At 37.2% G+C, this 19,790-nt stretch overlaps 1 protein-coding gene across 1 annotated transcript; it reads right to left on the reverse strand.

The window, feature by feature from the left end:
- Positions 1-1,135: 1,135 nt before the first annotated feature.
- Positions 1,136-19,723, reverse strand: LOC116303019 (ubiquitin carboxyl-terminal hydrolase 25). Its single transcript, XM_089030361.1, has 25 exons — positions 19,563-19,723; positions 18,889-18,998; positions 14,324-14,383; positions 14,034-14,052; positions 12,808-12,849; positions 12,597-12,697; positions 10,208-10,239; positions 9,477-9,648; positions 9,004-9,081; positions 7,467-7,565; positions 7,331-7,387; positions 6,493-6,581; positions 6,360-6,424; positions 6,128-6,276; positions 5,665-5,792; positions 5,482-5,577; positions 4,321-4,583; positions 4,161-4,231; positions 3,636-3,999; positions 3,231-3,558; positions 2,958-3,030; positions 2,793-2,872; positions 2,557-2,683; positions 2,008-2,203; positions 1,136-1,926 (listed from the first exon to the last, which is right to left on the reverse strand). Exons 1-25 carry the CDS (start codon positions 19,633-19,635, stop codon positions 1,745-1,747), a joined length of 3,054 nt encoding a protein of 1,017 aa, XP_088886487.1. The 5' UTR covers positions 19,636-19,723; the 3' UTR covers positions 1,136-1,744.
- Between the last annotated feature and the right edge of the window lie 67 nt (positions 19,724-19,790).

Consider the following 19,790-nt stretch of genomic DNA (forward strand, 5'->3'; position numbering starts at 1 on the left):
TCAGGGCCGTAACCAGGGGGGAGCACAGGGAACACGTGCACCCCCCCCACCCATAAAAGCTTAAGGTCCTCTATCTCCATTTGCTTTAAAATAGCATGTAAATGTTTTTTGATTAAATCAAGACCACTTTCCATCTGCATATTGTAGCATTTTTAAGAGTCACTCACCTGTTATTCCTTTTTTTTTTGTTCTGCAAATCATTGCCTGTGCACCTCCCCTGATCCCTGGTTACGCCACTGCTAATATAAAATACTCTGAAAAACAATAAATGGGAAGTAGTCGAGAATAAGAACTTGATACTCAATGGATATTTGTCATAGGTAACAAGACGCTCTTGGAACGGCACTGGATTGCCTAATGTGCGAGTATGCTGGAGCTTATTTAACACCTAATCTTTGTTATGGACCGCTATTTGGGGGGAGAGGGGGTACTTTGGAACATGTTATATATTTTTTTATGCCCGACCATATTAGTTTCAGCTCCTCTGAATTAAATAAAACTTAGAAATACCTTTTCATCCTTGTTACTTATGTACACTTAGTGTTAACATCCAAACCAGTCAAGTGGAATGAGACTCGGTTAGTCTCTATAACACAGAGTTGTGTTACTGACGTGACTAGTTTTAAATATACTCTCCATCTTGAAATACACAAATTACAAGAACCATGACCCGGTACAAGACTCGGTCGCGTCTGACGAAATAAATATATTTATTTCAGGAAATATACATGGACAATGAGCGGCATAAATTTGTTTAGAAATGTGTTTGAATGGTTATTTGTTTTTCGCTAACCGTTCTGAAGTTCTCGATCTCTCCATTATAAAAAATATCTGAATTACAAACAACGGAATCTTGGAAACCTTCTTTTACAGCTCAATTATATTACTTCTAAAAGCCCGGGCTACATCCTCAGCAGTTAAGCTAGGGTATGGGCCATGAAACTATGAACACATCATTCAAATCCATGTATATTGGTACTATTACGCAATTTCTGTTTTTTGTGACATGGAAATAAAGACGGAGAAACGGAACCGATTTTAAGACTAGTTTGCCACAGGCAAATAAAGAACTCTTATTTTTTTACTTGCAGTTGTTGGTTACTCGCTAGAACCTTAAAACACGAGGATAATCGTAAATGGTAAATCGTGTTTATTTATTGAACTGTATTCTAATATGGCTGTACATCATTGTTTTTATAATAGAAATCACAGTCCTATTCTTGCTGGCTACCCTTATCCTATCTATTTATCTATCTAGCTATATATATATCATACATACGCTTATAACCCAACAATAAATTCTCGCGCGCTATCATTGGTTCAAACGGGTCACGTGCAGGACAGATATCAGACGATATCCCCCTCCGAAGTGATATCTGTCCAGGAAAAACAGATTAGTTAAAAAAAGAAAACAAAAGAAAACTTGTCAAACGCTGGAAAAAGCTTTCATTTACCAGCTTCGAGACGAGAGAATCATATTTTGAATTTTATGTTGAAAACAAACGTAACGAATCTATTCCAATGAAGTCATTGAGTTGTTAAAGAAATAAACCCCTTCTGACTCACTGGAATATCAACTGATAAATGGATAAGAATTGGATAAGAATTGGTCCTCAAAATATCACAAATGCCCTTGAAGCTTCGCAAAACTGATCCCCCCCCGGACCATTTCTCACCCCAGACATGATAAGCAGCCCCAGGCGCCAGAAGGGGATTATTTACTAAGTACAGGTAGTTAAATCAATCATGCCTTGGCACTAAAAGCCATGTTAGCATGTACTAGTTCCATTGCTTTAGTAAATCTTTCACATAAGTCCCTAGAACTAGTAGGCCTGAGTACAGGGGGAGGTCGAATCTCCTGATGTCCCTCTGACGTCACATCCAGTAATTTGGGTAAAAAATCTTGAAGTTTTTCTCTTCTTTTTTCTGTAGACAAATGTAATAGATATAGATCCAGTAAGGTTGTCTCCTTTTTTACCCTTCAAACAAGACAGTAACAGTACTCACCATCTAACATACTACTCCCTAAATAAGTAAACCATCTATTTCTGATCTGTTCGACAGCCTCACGGTCTTCGGCATGTGGACTAGTAATGAGTGATGGTATACAAGGTACGACCAGCTCACTGACCAAATCCAACCCATCACACAGAGTTGTTTTGTCTTGAGCTTCAAAAAGTGCTATCGCATGTTCATTCAGTTCCTAGTATACCAATAAGAACAGTCAGATTCTTCCCATACATGTTATGTATTTTCATTTCATTCTCTAGAATACTATTTCTTTGTTAACGGTTGCGCATGAGAAGACATATGAATATGGATACAACTCAAACTTAGGGTGCGAACACACAGTGCGATGTTGTATGCGGAGTCGTAGAAGTAGAAGCAATTTCTACTTCAGCAACGTCGCATGCAACTTCGCACCGCGTGCGACTCCCCAAAACAGCCTTTTTCATCCGACGTCTGATGTCGTATCGTGTGTCCGCATCATTAGTCTTATTATTGAAATGGCAAACATTACACCACAAGGTAAAGGTCAATTGATTCACAACCTACCAAAAAACATTGACGCCGGCAGAATGCCAGTAATGCTTCGTCCATTGACTGTGAAGGATGTGCAGCGTCTTGTAATTTGTGATTCAACGTGTAGGCATGGACGAGATATGGAAGTGCTTCCTTGTACCTACACAACATGTATACCCACATTACCATTATACATTACTGATATAATACATATTACTGGTTATATTAATACTGGTTATATAATAATGGTTATGTTATAACATACATACTTATTGTTATGTAAGTGTTCCAATCCAGTTAGGAAACAAGAATTCACTCTTTCGAACACCTGGTATTTTTCCTTCCATTTCTAGAACCAACAGAAAATGGTCAACGTACATGCGCTTTCTTCCTGCTCAACTCAAATGCAACGAATACAATTGCGCAATATTTACATTCAATTCTTCTAACTTTTCAGGATCGGGTTTGTTAAGGAGCTCGATGGCACGTCGCTTGATTCGCAGACAACTGTGAAGAAAATAGAATTATTATAAGATAAAATGTAGTAACATATCAACCTATTTAATTATCATGAGAATTGATATTGTATGCAATCTGATTCAGGGCAATGCTAACTCACAGATCGAACCCTGAAATAACTTTAGGGCAGATCTAAGTCAGGGTACGTGTTAGATATAGTGTAAGAGGGGAACCACCCACCCACCTACCTATCATCACGTGACTTGGTATCATCTACAATCTGTTTCAGTATAGTCCATTCTACAACATACTGAGGTGCACCACACAGTATCAAGTAGTGTCCAATGTATTCTAATCGTAAATCACGTAGCCCATCAGGGGGATGCTCATCAGCGATTTTTTCAAGTCGTAATTTCTCATTAGAGCACATTTTGTCAAGCAAATTGTCTATGTCTTGTAAAGAAGATAAATGTGTGATAGGAGTATGGTCATGAGGACTGACTGCACATGATGCCTCTGCATCTAGAACCAGGTCTGGTCGAGATGAGACAGTAGCTGCTACTTTAGACTTGTCATCTGTGGAGTTAATAATATCTCAGTTAGTATAGATACGGGTATGCAGGGTTGATATATCTAAGGTCGCCTGTCCTTACCAGAAGATGCCTTAGCTGCTGCAGCAGCTGCAGCCTGCTTCTCATCCCATTCTACCAACTCTTTTTCAAAATTTATGTTGTCTTCATCAACCAATCGTTGTAGATATTGTGGTAAGTGATCGGGTGTTTCAGTAGCTAGTACCTGGTCTTCTCTGCTACCATCAACATACATCAGACCATATGCACTAACGTGACGATAACCTCCTAATGACTCTCTTTCTACCTCTTCCCATGTCACCTGACTCACTGTGATATCATTAAACTTTCTCCATTGTTTGTCTGTGGGGTTGTAGATATAGGCCCAGTAATGGCCACCTGATGCTTGTCCTTCGTGTACTAGTACAGCATGCAGTCGATAGGGAACCTAAAGACAGTATCATGCATAGTAAAGCAATTAACACAACAAGTACTGTAAGTCAGCACCGTGCGTTTTCCACTCATAGGGAAGCCATTTCAATGTTACAGCATACCGTACTGTGTATACTGTCTTCGACTTCCATCTAACTGCCCTGTTTGGTCACTCACCTTTTTCATTTCTTCGTCATCATACATTACAGAAATAGATTCTTCAACTTCTTTCAAACTTTTAGAAATAACTGGAAATTTATCAAAGAAATCAAATTGATCAATTACTTGTTTGATCATAACTAGCGGGTAGTTCTAGTACATGCATGACAGCCATTACCTTGAACATCTTGCTCCACTTCTGTCCTCCAGCGCTTCAGACATGCTTCTATACTTTGCCGCTCCGACAGTGATATGTACCGAGGGGCAGGCCGTAATGATGTCATACCATGAGATCGAGGTGGCTCAGGAATGACTGGTTTCATTTCTACATCACAGCAAGTGCTATCATTTATTGGATCTGTACTTTGTACAAATTGTAATGAACTATCGAGAATATCCTGGATGTGGCTATGCCGTGCACCTGTGCCATAGTTAGTATAGCTGCGAGGGAATCAGACAAGACTGATACAAGTTATTATAATCTTAGTACTACCCCAGGGTTCAGTCTTGGTACCCTCGTTATCATTACCATGGTATTACTTCAGAGTTCAGTCTTGGTACCCTTGTTATCATGACCATGGTATTACCCCAGGGTTCTGTCTTTGAACCCTTGTTATCATGACCATGGTATTTCCCCAGGGTTCAGTTTTGGAACCCTTGTTATCAAGACCATGGTATTTCCCCCAGAGTTCAGTCTTGGGTCCCTTGTTATCATGACCATGGTATTACCCCAGAGTTCAGTTTTGGAACCCTTGTTATCAAGACCATGTTATTTCCCCCAGAGTTCAGTCTTGGGTCCCTTGTTATCATGACCATGGTATTACCCCAGAGTTCAGTCTTAATACCTTGCTATCAAGACCATGGTATTACCCCAGGGTTCAGTCTTGGTACCCTTGTTATCATGACCATGGTATTCCCCCAGAGTTCAGTCTTAAAACCTTGCTATCAAGACCATGGTATTACCCCAGGGTTCAGTCTTGGTACCCTTGTTATCATGACCATAGTATTACCCCAGAGTTCATTTTTGGGACCCTTTTTATCATTACCATGGTATTACTCCATGGTTCTGTCTTGGGTCCCTTGCTATCATGACCATGGTATTCCTCCAGAGTTCAGTCTTAATACCTTGTTATCATCATCCTTAGTATTACCCCAGAGTTCAGTCTTGGGTCCCTCGTTATCATGACCATGATATTACATCAGGGTTCAGTCTTGGTTCCCTTGTTATCATAACCATGGTATTACATCAGAGTTCAGTCCTAGGTCCCTTGTACTCATGACCTTACTATTACCCCACGTTCAGTCCTGGGATCCTTCCTACTATCTACAGCATACATACCTATCAAGACTGTTTCTAAGCAACTGGTGTCGCTCTTTTAGTTTCTTAACCTCTTCTCTACGAATTCTAGTTATATCTTTATTTTTCTCCAAATATCTACAAAAAAGATCAACCCAGAGTTAATAGAATATAATGATGTAATGTGACACTAATATTGGTATTATGCACTCTGATGTAACCTACCTGTCCATGTATATTGTCGTATCAAAGCAAAATCTCTCATGGATCTTTTCTGCTCTGGAAGTATTTTGATTGAACAGGAATCTTGACAACATGAACTTCAAAACAGCAGGTAGACGGGTGAACCAGTGCTGGTAATGAAAATATACACATGTACATGGGATGGTCTTCAAACATTTATATCTGGATGAGTGAATTGCACTTAACCAAGACTCAGGAATCAAGGGTAGTGTAGCGTAGTACACTCGCCTTGCACCTCTGGGGGCTTTGGTTTGATTTCTGAACTCAGCATCACATGTGAGTAGAGTGTGTTAGATCTCTCCCTTGATTCAAGGTTTTTTCTCTGGGTCTTACAGTTTTCCCTCTTTGCAAAACTTATCCAACTTAATTCCGATTCAATCTGTGAGTTAGGAGTGTCCTGACTCAGATCACCCCAGAGCTAATGTTTCAGGGTTTGTTTCTTTACCTCTTGGTCTGACTTGTGTGTCTGTTCATTGTTAGCAGGCTCTATTTCTCCTCTAGCCATGCCTCCTTCAAGGCTGTCATGCAAGTTGTTGTAACCTTGAACTTGTACAGGGTATGCTCCAAACATCTCGAGGTTTGAAAAGTTCTTACCTGTGTTCATATAATACATACAGCTTGTTAGCATGACACAAACATTCTAATTGGGATGGTTAAATAAGCTCAATGCAAGATACCTTCATAGACACCCTCCACTTTAGACTGACCAAAGAATAGCTCCATTACCGGGTTGTTACTAGACCTGATAACAAATACAGAATTACTCTTATGTATGTGCAGTGTATACACAAAATATACTAAAGGACTTACTTTTCTTGCTTACTACTAGCAGCACAAGTCTCCACTTTAAAAGTATCCTCTAACCATTCAAGCAGCTTGTGGGTGAACTCACTAACATCCTGTAAAAAAAAATTAATAGTTATCATCTACAGCACATGCAGATAGATAAATAAATCATTTTCATGCAAGCCCCAATAATCCGGAAGATCATAGTTGTACCAAAGCGTCCATGTCCATCACAGATAGTAGCCATGTGGACTTGGTATGGCCATGGCTTATGGTTACTGTAGCAACGTTTCTTACTATATTTAGCATCTATCTTAACTAAAATAGCAATTGGAGTTGCAATAGACCTATCCTGAATTCGCTTGACTGACCACGAAACAATGGTTTGAAGTCAAGACAGAACTTGATTCTTTTATTCATCAAGTTCAACCTCGACTTGAAACCATTGTTTCCTGACCAGTCAAGCAAATTCAGGATTGATCTATTTGAACATGTATATTAAGCAACTGATTTTCTTATAATGATGATGATGACTGCATGATGGTAATGATGACTGCATGATGGTGATGATGACTGATGATGGTGATGATTAATAAATGATGAATGATAGTGATGACTGATAATGGTGGTGATGACTGAAGGTGATGACTGGTAATGATGGTATACTGATAACAATGGTGATGATGACTGATGATGATGATGACTGATGGTGATGACTGAAATAATGATGATGGTGATGATGATAATGGTGATGATTGATGAAGGTGATGACTGATGATGACTGATGACTGATGATGATAACTGATAGTGATGACTGATATACTGATAATGATGGTTAAGTTAATATTATGTCAATCCATACTTGTTGGTTTCCAGGGTTACTCTCACTGCCGTTATACTGCAAGGCTTCTTTAAGTATCTTAAGAAAGAGCAAAGATCAACTTGTAAGTCAGTATATATCTTCCACAAGAGATCTAAAGGATTTTTATAAACTTTACCTCTACTGCTTTAGTTGGGTCCACATATTTTCTCTTGCTTCCAATCAAAAGTGCAAACAGTTTTCTAAGTTCCTGCATAAATGATATCCTATGTGTTTCCTGACACACAATAAGAGTGCCCACATTAGAAGTGCTTCTTGATAATTTATAAATAATTATTACATAACATTTATTATCATATAACCCGTATCTGCCCGGGCACACGCTCTTAGAAAAACCTTCGAGAAAATGACGTGAGAAGTGCTGTACAGCTTTGAGTGAGCAGGGCCATACGAATCCGTACGGCCCTGCTCGAATCCGGGCGCTTTCTTTTTTTTAATTATTTTTCTTTTCATGAGGGTCACATGATAAAATGCTTATTGACTGAGTTAGATCTGGCCGTACGGGAAAATATTTGGTGCTCGGTCCGTACAGCATCACCTCGAGCCAAATATTTTCCCGTACGGCCCTCCCACTCAGTCAATAAGTACATATTATTCATACATGTATTAATAAATGTGAACTGACAACAAAAAATAATTTCAGAAGAAAATTAACAGGGACAAGATCTACTCGCTATTCTTTCTTAATTAGTATATGTAATAGGACTCCATGCTGTCCAATTAAGAAATAATTGGACAAGGAAAATTCTGAGGACTGACAAAATTGGATGAGGCTGTAGGCTGAGTCCAATTTGGCAGTCAGAGGAATTTTTCGAGTCTAATTATTTCTTGATTGGGGAGCATGAAATCCCATTACCTATTAATTATATAGCTTTCTAATTAATCCCATATCAACAAGACCTGTCCAATTAAGAAAATAATTGGACAGTTACCTATATGGGATTAATGAGAAGCTGTATAATTAAGAAAGTAAAAAGAAGAGATTTGTCAAATAAACATTTCTACAATCAAAATTATTGATTTTTATTGTCACACTTTCTGGCCGATGGCCCATCAGCAGGGTTACAAAATGCATAAATCATTAATAGCAAAAAATTCTGTACAAACAACTGCGCATAACATAAGATTATAACATAGCCAAGATATGACACACCCTCTGATTGGTAAACTATTAGCATGCACAAACGTGCATCCAAAAAAAAGATGCACCCTAGCCTCCCTTGGCAACTCCTTGGGCTTCCTTTGGTGAGGCAGGCCACAGGGCTGTCTTCCTTTTGCATAGAACTGTGATTTTTGTTTCTTTGTTCCCAGACTAGACTCATGTGACTTTTATGCTTCCTTTGTGCTTAACAACCTCCTGTGTGCACCCGAAACTCGATGGAAGCACACTAATCAATAACCAATGGTTCATTCATAATTGCAGGGGGGGGGGGGGGGGGTTCTTCTCATTATTACTTTCGTAATTAAGTAAAACTAAATAGTATTGGTATATGGTTTGCAAGCATTTCCACAAGAGTCAAATCAGCAATACATGGTGACCATGTTGGTGGTATAAAGATAGAAAGCTAGGTTGTTTGTTACCACCAACATGGTGACTATGATGTGACAAGGAATATTGGAATTTCTTTCAAATACATACATTTATTTTTACTTACTTTGGAATTGTTTTGATTAATATCAGGGAGTGTACAATGAAGTACAAGTTTTCTAAATACTGGTAGATGGAACAGAGACTACAAGTACAGGAAATAAAAGAAAGCAATATTAAAATGCTGGACTTCATTGATCTTTATTAGCATAGTTATGTCGGTCCAATAGACTAGTGACAGCAGTTATAGTGGTGATAATAGTAGCAAGGTATACAACTATAGTGTATTATACCTACCTGCAAATATGGATTATATCAGTGCCTATTTGTCAAACATGCATAAATGTATCCATATTTAACTTGGTTTAGCACTGAGTTTGTTTTAGCAACCTTGTTTACAATTAGAGCAATGAAGTTTACTGCTAAAATAGTGATTGAAAGTTGCAAAGTTAACCAAAAATAGTTAATAGTACGGGGGGAGTATGTATGTATTGGACAATATAGTACAAACATATTAGATAGATCTACACAGTTTATCACCTGGATAACAGCACTAAACCAACATGTGTTGCCAACATTCTTAAACCCAACAGGAGTGCCATCTGATCTTTTTCTCTCATGAGGATTAACAGGATCTACAAACGTCATCCATGGATCTCCTCTTTTTCTCTTCAGACCAGGTTTATTTTCAATCAGACTTGCTTCAAGAACCCTGTATCAAAATGGCAACAACTGTAAACATGCTATTTAACAATGACCCACAGCCTAAATTGTCTATGAGTTGATAGCCCATGAGGCCAAAGGCTGAATGGGTTTTTGACTTGTACTATAGACCATTAGGGCACAAGGTCTAATATTGATCTTAGCATGTACTGTACCTAGCTACTAATCACTAAAAGAAATGGATGCAAACTATTTGAAATTAGGTTGAAATAATTAATTTTTGTGTTATTTTGGTTTTCAAAACTGGTACTTTTCGCTACAAGTGGTCTATCACTAATAGACCACTATTTTTTAATTAGCTCAGCAAATCAGAGTGCAGGATTTGATAGACAATTTATAGGTTTATACATTGTACTAATAAGTTATAGAAGTTCCAGCTGTGGATAGGAATTCTCATCTATAACACACTGTGAATTTAGTTCCTTTAGATGATTAAATTTCACAGAGTCTAAAAGAACCTCTCAAAGCAGTTTAGTTTTATTAACATTAGTTCACACTGTGCAAAAGCTTATGTACATTTCAAGGTATAACCATACTTATCAACCTACCTGCTAATGTCTTGTTCTTCTGCAGTAATGCCCTGGATAAATAGATCAATAGATAAATCATAACTAACCAATATGTGTTGCCCCACGTATGGCCAACAATTGTCCTATCACCTTCCCATCACCAGCAATGGTCTAAGATCATTTCTCCTACCCATCATTTTGCAGATTCTCCTACTAAAATTTGCTAACTTATCAAATACGTTAATCTAAATTGTTTTATGATAACCGCAAAATTATTAATCAATAAAAAAACTAATTGATTTGTAACCTGTGAAGTTTCAAGTCGATAACACATGACAGTGTTTATGAACAAGAACTTCCAGCAAGAGTTTCATGATTTCATTCTTTATTAATTACTGCATTATCATACATGTATCAGTGTACTATAATATTAAAATAGAACCAAAGAATCTGGAAGATCATAGTTGTACCATAGCGTCCATGTCCATCACAGATAGTAGCCATGTGGACTTGGTATGGCCATGACTCACTGTTACTATAGCAACATTTCTTACTATCTTTAATATCTATCTTAACTAACATAGCAATTGGAGTTGCATTCTCCATATGTTTTGCAATTGATTTTTTGCATGCACTTTTGGATACATATATATCCTATGAAAAGCAGACAAATGGCATATATATATATATACTGCGGTTTGCATAAACTTTGACCATTTGTGCATATATACAAGTACATCAAAAGTATACCAAAAATTATGGGATATGATCCCTGATATTGTTTTCGAGTTGTCTAGCACTTAGGCTTTCTGGGAAAAATATCAAGGATGACATCCCATAATTTCTGACATACTTTTGATATACTTGTATATATATATATATATATAAATGGTCAAAGTTTATGCAAAGCGCAGTGTATATATACACTTGATTGCAGAAAGGTTGTAGTATACATTTATACAAATACCTAATTTATTCAGTATATTTAATGATATGCAAAACAGAAAACTCGCTTTATTTATTATTTGTTTTATTCAATGAATGTCAAAATATTTTATTCTTGTGTTTTACATCCTACAGATTATAAATCAATTGGTTTTGAGGGTTAAAAAAGTAAAATTGCAATACGCATCTCATTAGGTATTTGTATAAATGTATATAGAGGATATTACATGGGCGCGGGGAGATATGAAATTTATCTTCGAGTGTTGAAAAGATCTCTCACGAGTGAGCGCAGCGAACGAGTGAGAGATTTTCAACACGAGAAGATAAATTTCGTATCTCCAAGCGCCCATGTAATATTCTGTTTATTGTATAATTATCAATGAAGTATGTTTTGGCTTTTTTAGGCAATTCTTTCCATGTATTTTTGAATAGCCATCGCAATGGTGTTATTTTCACGTGTGAAGATATCAATTTTTCGAAATAGAGAAAAATAGATATCTCATTGGTAATTATATAATAAAAATGTATACTACAACATTTCTGCTGTATATATATATATATATATATATATATAAGAAATCTGTGAATCAATTTTCCGTAAAATAGTGCTCAATACATCAATAGAAGTAGAGCAGAATATTTGTTTGAGAAGAAAAAGTCAAGACAACATTTTTTCCCGACAAGCCTGTTTTGTGAATTGCTTCACTCTTCAGGGGATTTAATGATAAGAATATTCGTTACTATCATTTATATAGAAAAATTATGCATAATTAATTAGTGGATATAGTTTAGCTGTTGCGTAGTAACGCTTTCTTTCTGTGGCGGCATGAAGATACAAGTTCGTTTCGTTCATTTAATGATGAGAGTTCTGGTCGATAGATTATTAGAAATTTTTCTTTAAGGCAAAGGTTACATCTTTTGCTGGAGCTGTTGTAGGCGGAGCTTGAAGATAGGACGCGCCACAAAATGGAGTAGCTGATATGTATATAATCTTTAGCTTTAGCTCAAGTATTTATTTAGCTTTCAATCCTGTGAGTCCATCACCCATAATGCACCCGATATAGTTATATACTATATACTTGGTTAGATCAGAATTTCTGCATATGGCTGTATACATATATTTATATATACAGCCATTTGCAAAAAATATGGCCGCTTCAAATATACATACAAGTATATCAAAAATATATCAGACACGGTGGGATATCATCCCTGATAATTTTTTCAGAAAGCCCTGATGATAGACCACTCGAAAAAAATATCAGAGATGATATGCCATAAATTTTGATATGCTTTTGATATACTTGTAAATATATTGGAAGTATGGAAGCGGCCATAATTTTTGGAAATGGCTGCATATATGTATATACATATATATATATACTCTTCACAGTCGTGATTTCTGATGTGTTTTCCTCATGAATTATTAATGAGTTTGAAAAATACATATACGCAAGAATAGAAGAACAGCATACATACATACCTGCGGCGCAGAAGAATGAGATTCCTGTAAACTAAGAGCTATAGCCTTCTCCAGGTCTTCATCCCTCTCGTCCTTATCTTTAGTTAAATCTATCACATCATCTGTTGATTATAAAAATATTTCCCATCATAAGTATTATAAACCTGTATTATAAACATGTCTTGCACAGGTACAGTAACCAATTATAAGAGAATCAAGATGCATTCTCTACCTTTACTGGTTTGACAGTTCTTTACAACACTTGTCTGCATCCCTGAAAAATTACTCAAACATGTTAAAGTGCTACTATGACGAAAATCGCTCAAACTTTGATTCAGCTGAAACTTCCTAAGAATACTCTTTAAAGGTCCAATAATCACTGTATGAAGTGTTTTCTCGATATTCAGAACGAAAGTATGATATTTTTACGATTATTTTTTGGAGTCTGTGACGACATACACTCAACATCGAACATCGCTCCATACATTTCTTTGTAGTTTATGATCAAAATATCAGTAGTAAAGGGAGAAAGAAATACCCAAACACCCAAAAATATAAATTATAGTCACAAGTAATGTGAAATAAGCACATTAGCCACCCTTTTGGCTTCATAGGAATAAAATAAATGAAGGATTTATATGCAAAGAAATATATGTAGCAGTGTTTGATGTTGAGTGTATGACGTCACAGACTCCAAAAAATAATCGTAAAAATATCATACTTTCGTCCTGAATATCGAAAAAACACTTCATACAGTGATTATTGGACCTTTAAAGAGTATTCTTAGGAAGTTTCAGCTGAATCCAAGTTTGAACGATTTTCGTCATAGTAGCACTTTAAATTCATTTGATAAACAAACATGTTAGAATAGCATTCTGTATTTGAATAAATATTCAAAAATTGCAATCATGATTCATTACATTATCTGGATATTTCAGAAAGGTATAAATTCAGTCAGGCATACGCTGCTTGTTTCAAGTGCTGTTTAGTGCGGTTTTCAAATGACTGTGAAAAGCTCAGTGCCACGCCGTGACGATTTCTAGAATTTTAATTGGCTGATTTTTTTCTCACGCAATGTGATTGATCCGAAAGTGCCGTGACTTTGGTGTGACCGTGTCCGCACCGTGTTTATGCTGTGTTCTGGGTATTTGATTGGATGGAGAGTGAATTCTCTCAAGCAATGTGATTTGTCTGGCGTATCCCTAGCCGTGTCAAGAATGTGTTCGTGTCGTGAGCTCTTCACAGTCATGCGAAAACTGCTCTATGGAAACATTACAATGCACTGATAAAAACCAAGGTTCTCATACAAGAACCAAAACCTTGTCAATTGTTCACTCCAAAATTTGTAATTTAAAGGACAAACCTTTTTAAGTATATTGCCATACAACTTTTAATGGGTAGGTTTGCTTGATCATGACAAATATATCTACTGTATAATAGATAGTCTATTGTTCTTACCTTTCTGGCTTGTTCCATCCTATAAAAAATAAATAAACCATATATTAAACACATGATAAATCAAAAAGACCTCTTTGTCTTCATATGTCATAATGTTTCCTCATTAAAGATGACATGTCATTCTCTTGAGAATAAGACTCTTTGCTTCAGTTGTTTCCATTTTCATGTGTCTTCTCATGCAAAGTCGTTAAACAAAAAAAGGTACTTTAGAAGATGACAAATGGTATGAAATGGGAAAACTTTTTGCCCCAGATGAAAATATCGAGCTCAATATTTTGAACAGCTCTTACCGTTATATGCTCTGGGTTGGTCAGAAATGTCAATGCATTTTCAACATTACCATTGGCTGCCTATTACAATAGAAAAGAAAGCAATAATTAGTTGTGCATCCAAAAAATGTAACCCTGAGATTTGTTTGATCACATGACAAATCTTGATGATACTGTAGGAACCAGGGGGAAAAACTAACTATTTACATTTTACATTTACCAAATTACAAGCACGCCCTCTCTTCGAGGCTTAAGTGCTCGGGTAGGTTAGGATCAAAGTTAGTGTTCTAATTTACAGACCCCACTTTTAAATGCATTAACATTTGGGGCTGTGACTAATTCAGCAGGGTAGATTGTTCCATTGTCTTATTGTTCATGGTAGAAAGCTGTACTGTATATATGTTTTTTTCTATAGAGGAATTTTAAAGGATCTGTTGTGATTATTTCTTGAGTTTCTTGTCAAGGGTATCAGTTCATTACAGAGATCTACATCAACTAAGTTGTTTATAATTTTGTACAGCATGACTAATCTCTGGTCAGCTCTGCGCTGCTTAAGACTGCGCCAACCAAGCTCTTCCAACATTGCGGTGACACTTGCTTCACGGCTGTAGTTGTTACAAGCAAATCTGGCTGCTCTTCTCTGTACCATTTCGATCTTATTTTAGTTCACTTGGGTGAATGGGTCCCACACAGTAGACGCATACTCAATTTGAGGACAAACAAGGGTTTTGTATGCGTTAGCTTTGATGTGTTTTTGGTGAATTTGCAAGTTCCGTCTCAGAAAACCTATGGATGAATAAGCTTTCTTGACTACAGAGCACATATGTTCATTCCAAGAGAGCTTATGATGTACAGTGACACCAAGGTACTTAACTGCATCTTTTTCCTTAAGGGTCTGGTTGTGTAGAACGTAATCATAGATGAGAGGCTTCCTACGCCATGTGACTCGAAGCACATTACACTTGTCAGGGTGGAAAGACATCTGCGAACTGTTTTCCCATTCTTCAAGAAGTTTAAGATCTTTCTGTAAGGTGGCAGCATCAGTTTCATTAGTCACAGTCATATACACAGTAGTATCATCTGCAAATAGTCGAACTTTGGACTGTAGTTTAGCTGGAAGATCGTTGATATATATTAAAAATAGTATCGGTCCAACCACGGATCCTTGGGAAACACTGCTTGTTACTTGCGCCCAGGATGACATTTGCCCTTCACATACTACTCTTTGCTGTCGCTGATGTAAGAAACCCTCTATCCATTGATTGATGTAACTGTTGATTCCATATTCTCTGAGCTTGTGTATTAGCTTCTTGTGGGGTACCTTGTCAAATGCTTTGGCAAAGTCCATAACTATAACATCTGTTTGCTTGTTTTCTCTGAGGTTCTTGTACAGGTCTTGAACAAATGTCAAAAGTTGGGTTTCGGTTGACTAAAATCCATGTTGTAGTTTGTAAAATATGTTATTTGAATCCAAATGTTTGATTAAGTGTTTTGTTACTATGTGTTCCATGATCTTTGATACAATGCAGGTAAGTGAGATGGGACGGTAGTTTTCTGCATTGTAACGTTCACCTTTCTTAAAGATTGGAGCGACATTTGTCTTCCTCCAGTCCTCGGGTACTTCACCAGAATGTAGCGCTTTGTTAAAGATGACTGTAAGTATCGGTGCAACAACTGTGGCAAGCTGTTTCAGCACCCTTGGGTGAATTAGGTCTGGCCCCATAGATTTATTGGGATTTAGGTTTTCTAGTAGCTTTCGTACGCCATCTGTTGTAATAGTTAGGTCTTCAATATGAGGATATTGGCAATCTACCTCGATGACAGGAGACTCCAGTTTATTAGGATCTGAGAAGACAGACTTGAATTGTTCATTTAAGATTTCTGCTTTGTCCTTTGCTTTGTCCCATAACTTTCCTCTATATTTCAGTGGGGACACACCAACTGAGTCTGTTTTTCTGTGTTTGATAAAGGACCACAATTTTTTATTACTTCTGTATGGTTCGTCAGGTGTTTCAGGGAGAATGTTGGTTTCTACATAGTTCCAATAAGCATCTCTAGTCTCTTTTCTTATTTTGTGTTTTAAACTGCGTAGTTTGTTCTTAATGTTCTCTTTGTTCTTCGCTCTTGCATGTTTACTTTTGCGGTATTCTTTGCCTGCAATCACGTGTCAATTTGACTGAAATTTTGCAAGTGACGGTCAAGTAAACAAAGATGGCGGCTCGCTTGGGTCAAGTTAACGATCAATCTGCCCCAAAAAAAGGTTTTTCAGAGTACGCTAGCTATCTTGACTGCATACCCAAGTCAAGATATTTAAACAAAATATCTATCTGTGGTGGAATTGATCCATATTCTATGAAACCAAAGGACTTTTCGAAGGATTTCGCCGCCTTTCCTGACTTTCAGTTCCCGGACATTTCCAACTATCTTGTAGTGTAAACATTGTTTTTTATTTTTATTTAATGTCTTTGTCTGCAAGTTGGAGCTTTTGACGTGTTATGTTTAACTCCTCTTCCATTGCACACAAAAGATCGCTGGTGAGATCCGTCTGGCCATCGGTGGCAAGGTCTTTTTGATAAATTTCTTGTCCGATCTCCCTTGTGAACCACTTCTTTAGGTATTCTAACAAACCCTTTTCTTTTTTCTTATTCGATCGGTTTGAGCAACCATAAACTGAACAGGAATCAGGCATATTTTACGAACATTTTCTTTTGACAGCTTGTAAGCACAAACATTGCTTTGTACACCAGCTGAATGCTTGACCGTCAGCTGGAAATGTGCATACATAATGACCAGAAGTGACGTGCATTGCAAGCAAAGAATAGCTTATCTCTTGTCTTAAGTAGTTTTCGTATCTTAGCAGAGATCCATGGGGATCTGTTACGTGAGGAACAGCTCTTGTGTGGTATGTGTTTGTTGATAGCTGCATGCAAATCTGATTTGAATTTATTCCATAGATTATCAGTACTTTCAGAGTTGGCATGATCTTGAATGTAATGATTTGTGATGGTAATTTGGTTTGCAATTTTTTCCCAGTAAGCTTTTTTATACAGGGGAATTCTTCTTTTAGTCTGCTCGTATCTTTTAGGTCTAATGTCAATTTCTGCAAAAACGCATCATGATCTGAGATTCTGGGGAGAATCTCAGTTCTGTTCACAAGTGTAATGTTAATAACAGCTATGAGATCCAGTGTGTTCTCACCTCTGGTTGGTTAATCAACAATTTGCGACATTCCATGGTCAGGTCAATAAATCAATAAAGAAATTATGTTGAGCAGGAGAAGGGCAATTTGGTTTAATAGTAGTAGAGGGCCATTCGATGCCCAGTAAATTCATGTCTCCAGCTAGCCATATATGGCAATTCTTTGGAAGTCTGTCAAGAGACTCATCCAACTGGGTCAGGCTCTCAGCATCGGATGCGTGTGGGCGATAATATGATCCGATAAGCAAGGGCTTACAAGATTTAACCTTGACTTTTGCCCATACGATTTCACACTGTTTCTGCAGATTGGTATCTTGTACTAATGAGATCTTTGTCGATAGCGATAAATACACCACCTCCTCTCTGTCCCGTTTCTCTATCTCTGCAATATATAGTGTAGTCCGGTGGAAAGGTCTCATTATCCTTCATATTATTTGTTAGCCATGATTCGGTTCCAGTTATTATGTCACAGCCAGTGCTGTCTAGAATGGTAGCAAGTGATTCATGATTTTTGAGGACCGATTGACAATTTATGTTAAGTATCCTGGTTGGTTGGGGGCTCTTGTTTGCCGGTTGTGGTGTAGTTGAGTTGGAGACGAGCTTGCCAGAGGAGAGCCAAAAGAGAGCAAGGGACTATTGCACGTATCTTCATCAGCAGTTGAAGTTAACAAAGAATCCATAGAGTTTGTTTGTAATAAATGGAGGTCAAATAATTTGGTACTATGATTAGGCAATGCACATTCTGAGCATATCCATGTGGCAGTGGTTAGGTGTTGTTCATGTTCAGCAGAACTCCTATTTTGACAGGTCACTATTAAACCCACTAACAAAACCTTGCTAATAAGTTTTGTTCTCAATGGCAAAAATTTCAAAGTCGCTAGTAATAGTCCCCTTCACAGTTCCCCTCGCCATCCTGAAAGGTAGCTGTGCCTTTGCATTGAAGGGAGACAGATGGTGAGCTTGCAATGATAGAGACCTCTTTTTAACACCTTGGACAGTTATTTGCATGTCTCTATTATTGTAAGCTCACCGTTCGTCTCACTTTGATGCAAAGGCACAGCTACCTTTCAAGATGGCGAGGGGAACTGTGAAGGGGACTATTGAGTGTTGCGAATAACAAAAGTTACTTGATGTGGGTTCTAAACTTTTCGGTCCTTAAATTTCTGGACTGTGGTCATAATCAGAAAACTCAACTAGTTACAGTTAGTCACACTTACTCGCTAAATACAAATTTTTGCATTTTGAGAATGTTAATTTTATGACCTGGGAAAAATACATTTGTTTCCCAGAGTCAAGGGATTCTATAATTTTCTTTCATCTAATAGGTTTGTCATCATCTGATCATGCAAGATTCTCATACAGGTATTCAATTGTCTGTGTTTACTTACAATAAATGCATTGAAGGCCTGATCATATGCTGCACCAGTAACTTCACACAACTGCTGAATAACCTGATTGTCTTCTGTGGTCACCTGATCACTACAGTCCATTGGTTTATCTAACAAACATGTTTAAAGGACTAATCATCTATCTCCCTTAATAATATTAATATCTCTCCCCCTTCCAACAAACACAACACCCATTCCTGAGATTTTGCTGATAAAAGCAATCATTCATTCAATAATTCAAAATATTTATTTACTTTTTTCGTTAATTTCTTATTTCTGCGATCAAAAAGGAATCATATGCTAGAGGAAGAAACCATTTTTACAGATATAACCGAAGGAATGACTTAAAACGTTAAACAAAGATTTTGCAGCTCTCCTAAAGGTACATGCATGTAGAAGGAAGGATGTGTGCAATATAAAGCTTACAAATGTGAGCAATTTTTAATTCCAAAATAGTATACAGTATTCTTATTTTGTTTTCATTTTTAACTATAAGAAAGCCGTTGAAAAAATCTATAGAGTAAAAAAAAATTAAGACCAAACTAGACAAACCCATAGCCAAACACCGGTTAAAGTTCACGGGAAGTTGTAACCCGGGTTGTAAAAATACTACAATGACCAAATAATATTCAATTAAAAACTCAATTAAACACTATTTTTCAAGCATTTCTTACCTTTATCTTGAAGGACAGCTGTTCTACTATCATGGCTTTCGGTTCCTGGTTGGTAGTTTTTACTGTGTGCCATGATATTCGTGGTTGAACAGCCAGTTTTCTCTATGGCTCGTTCAAACCATTGAACAACATGGCAGCCATCTTTCTTCCCCTTGCTTCCCCTACCCAGCATGCTATGCAAACTAGCGTACCCAGGATACCTTGGGACATTTGACCACAGGCAACCCA

Source organism: Actinia tenebrosa, unplaced genomic scaffold (assembly GCF_029948245.1).
Source record: "Actinia tenebrosa isolate PJP-AT-01 unplaced genomic scaffold, QUT_ActTen_1.0 PGA_scaffold0__85_contigs__length_37466705, whole genome shotgun sequence".
In the NCBI taxonomy this organism is placed as follows: domain Eukaryota; kingdom Metazoa; phylum Cnidaria; class Anthozoa; order Actiniaria; family Actiniidae; genus Actinia; species Actinia tenebrosa.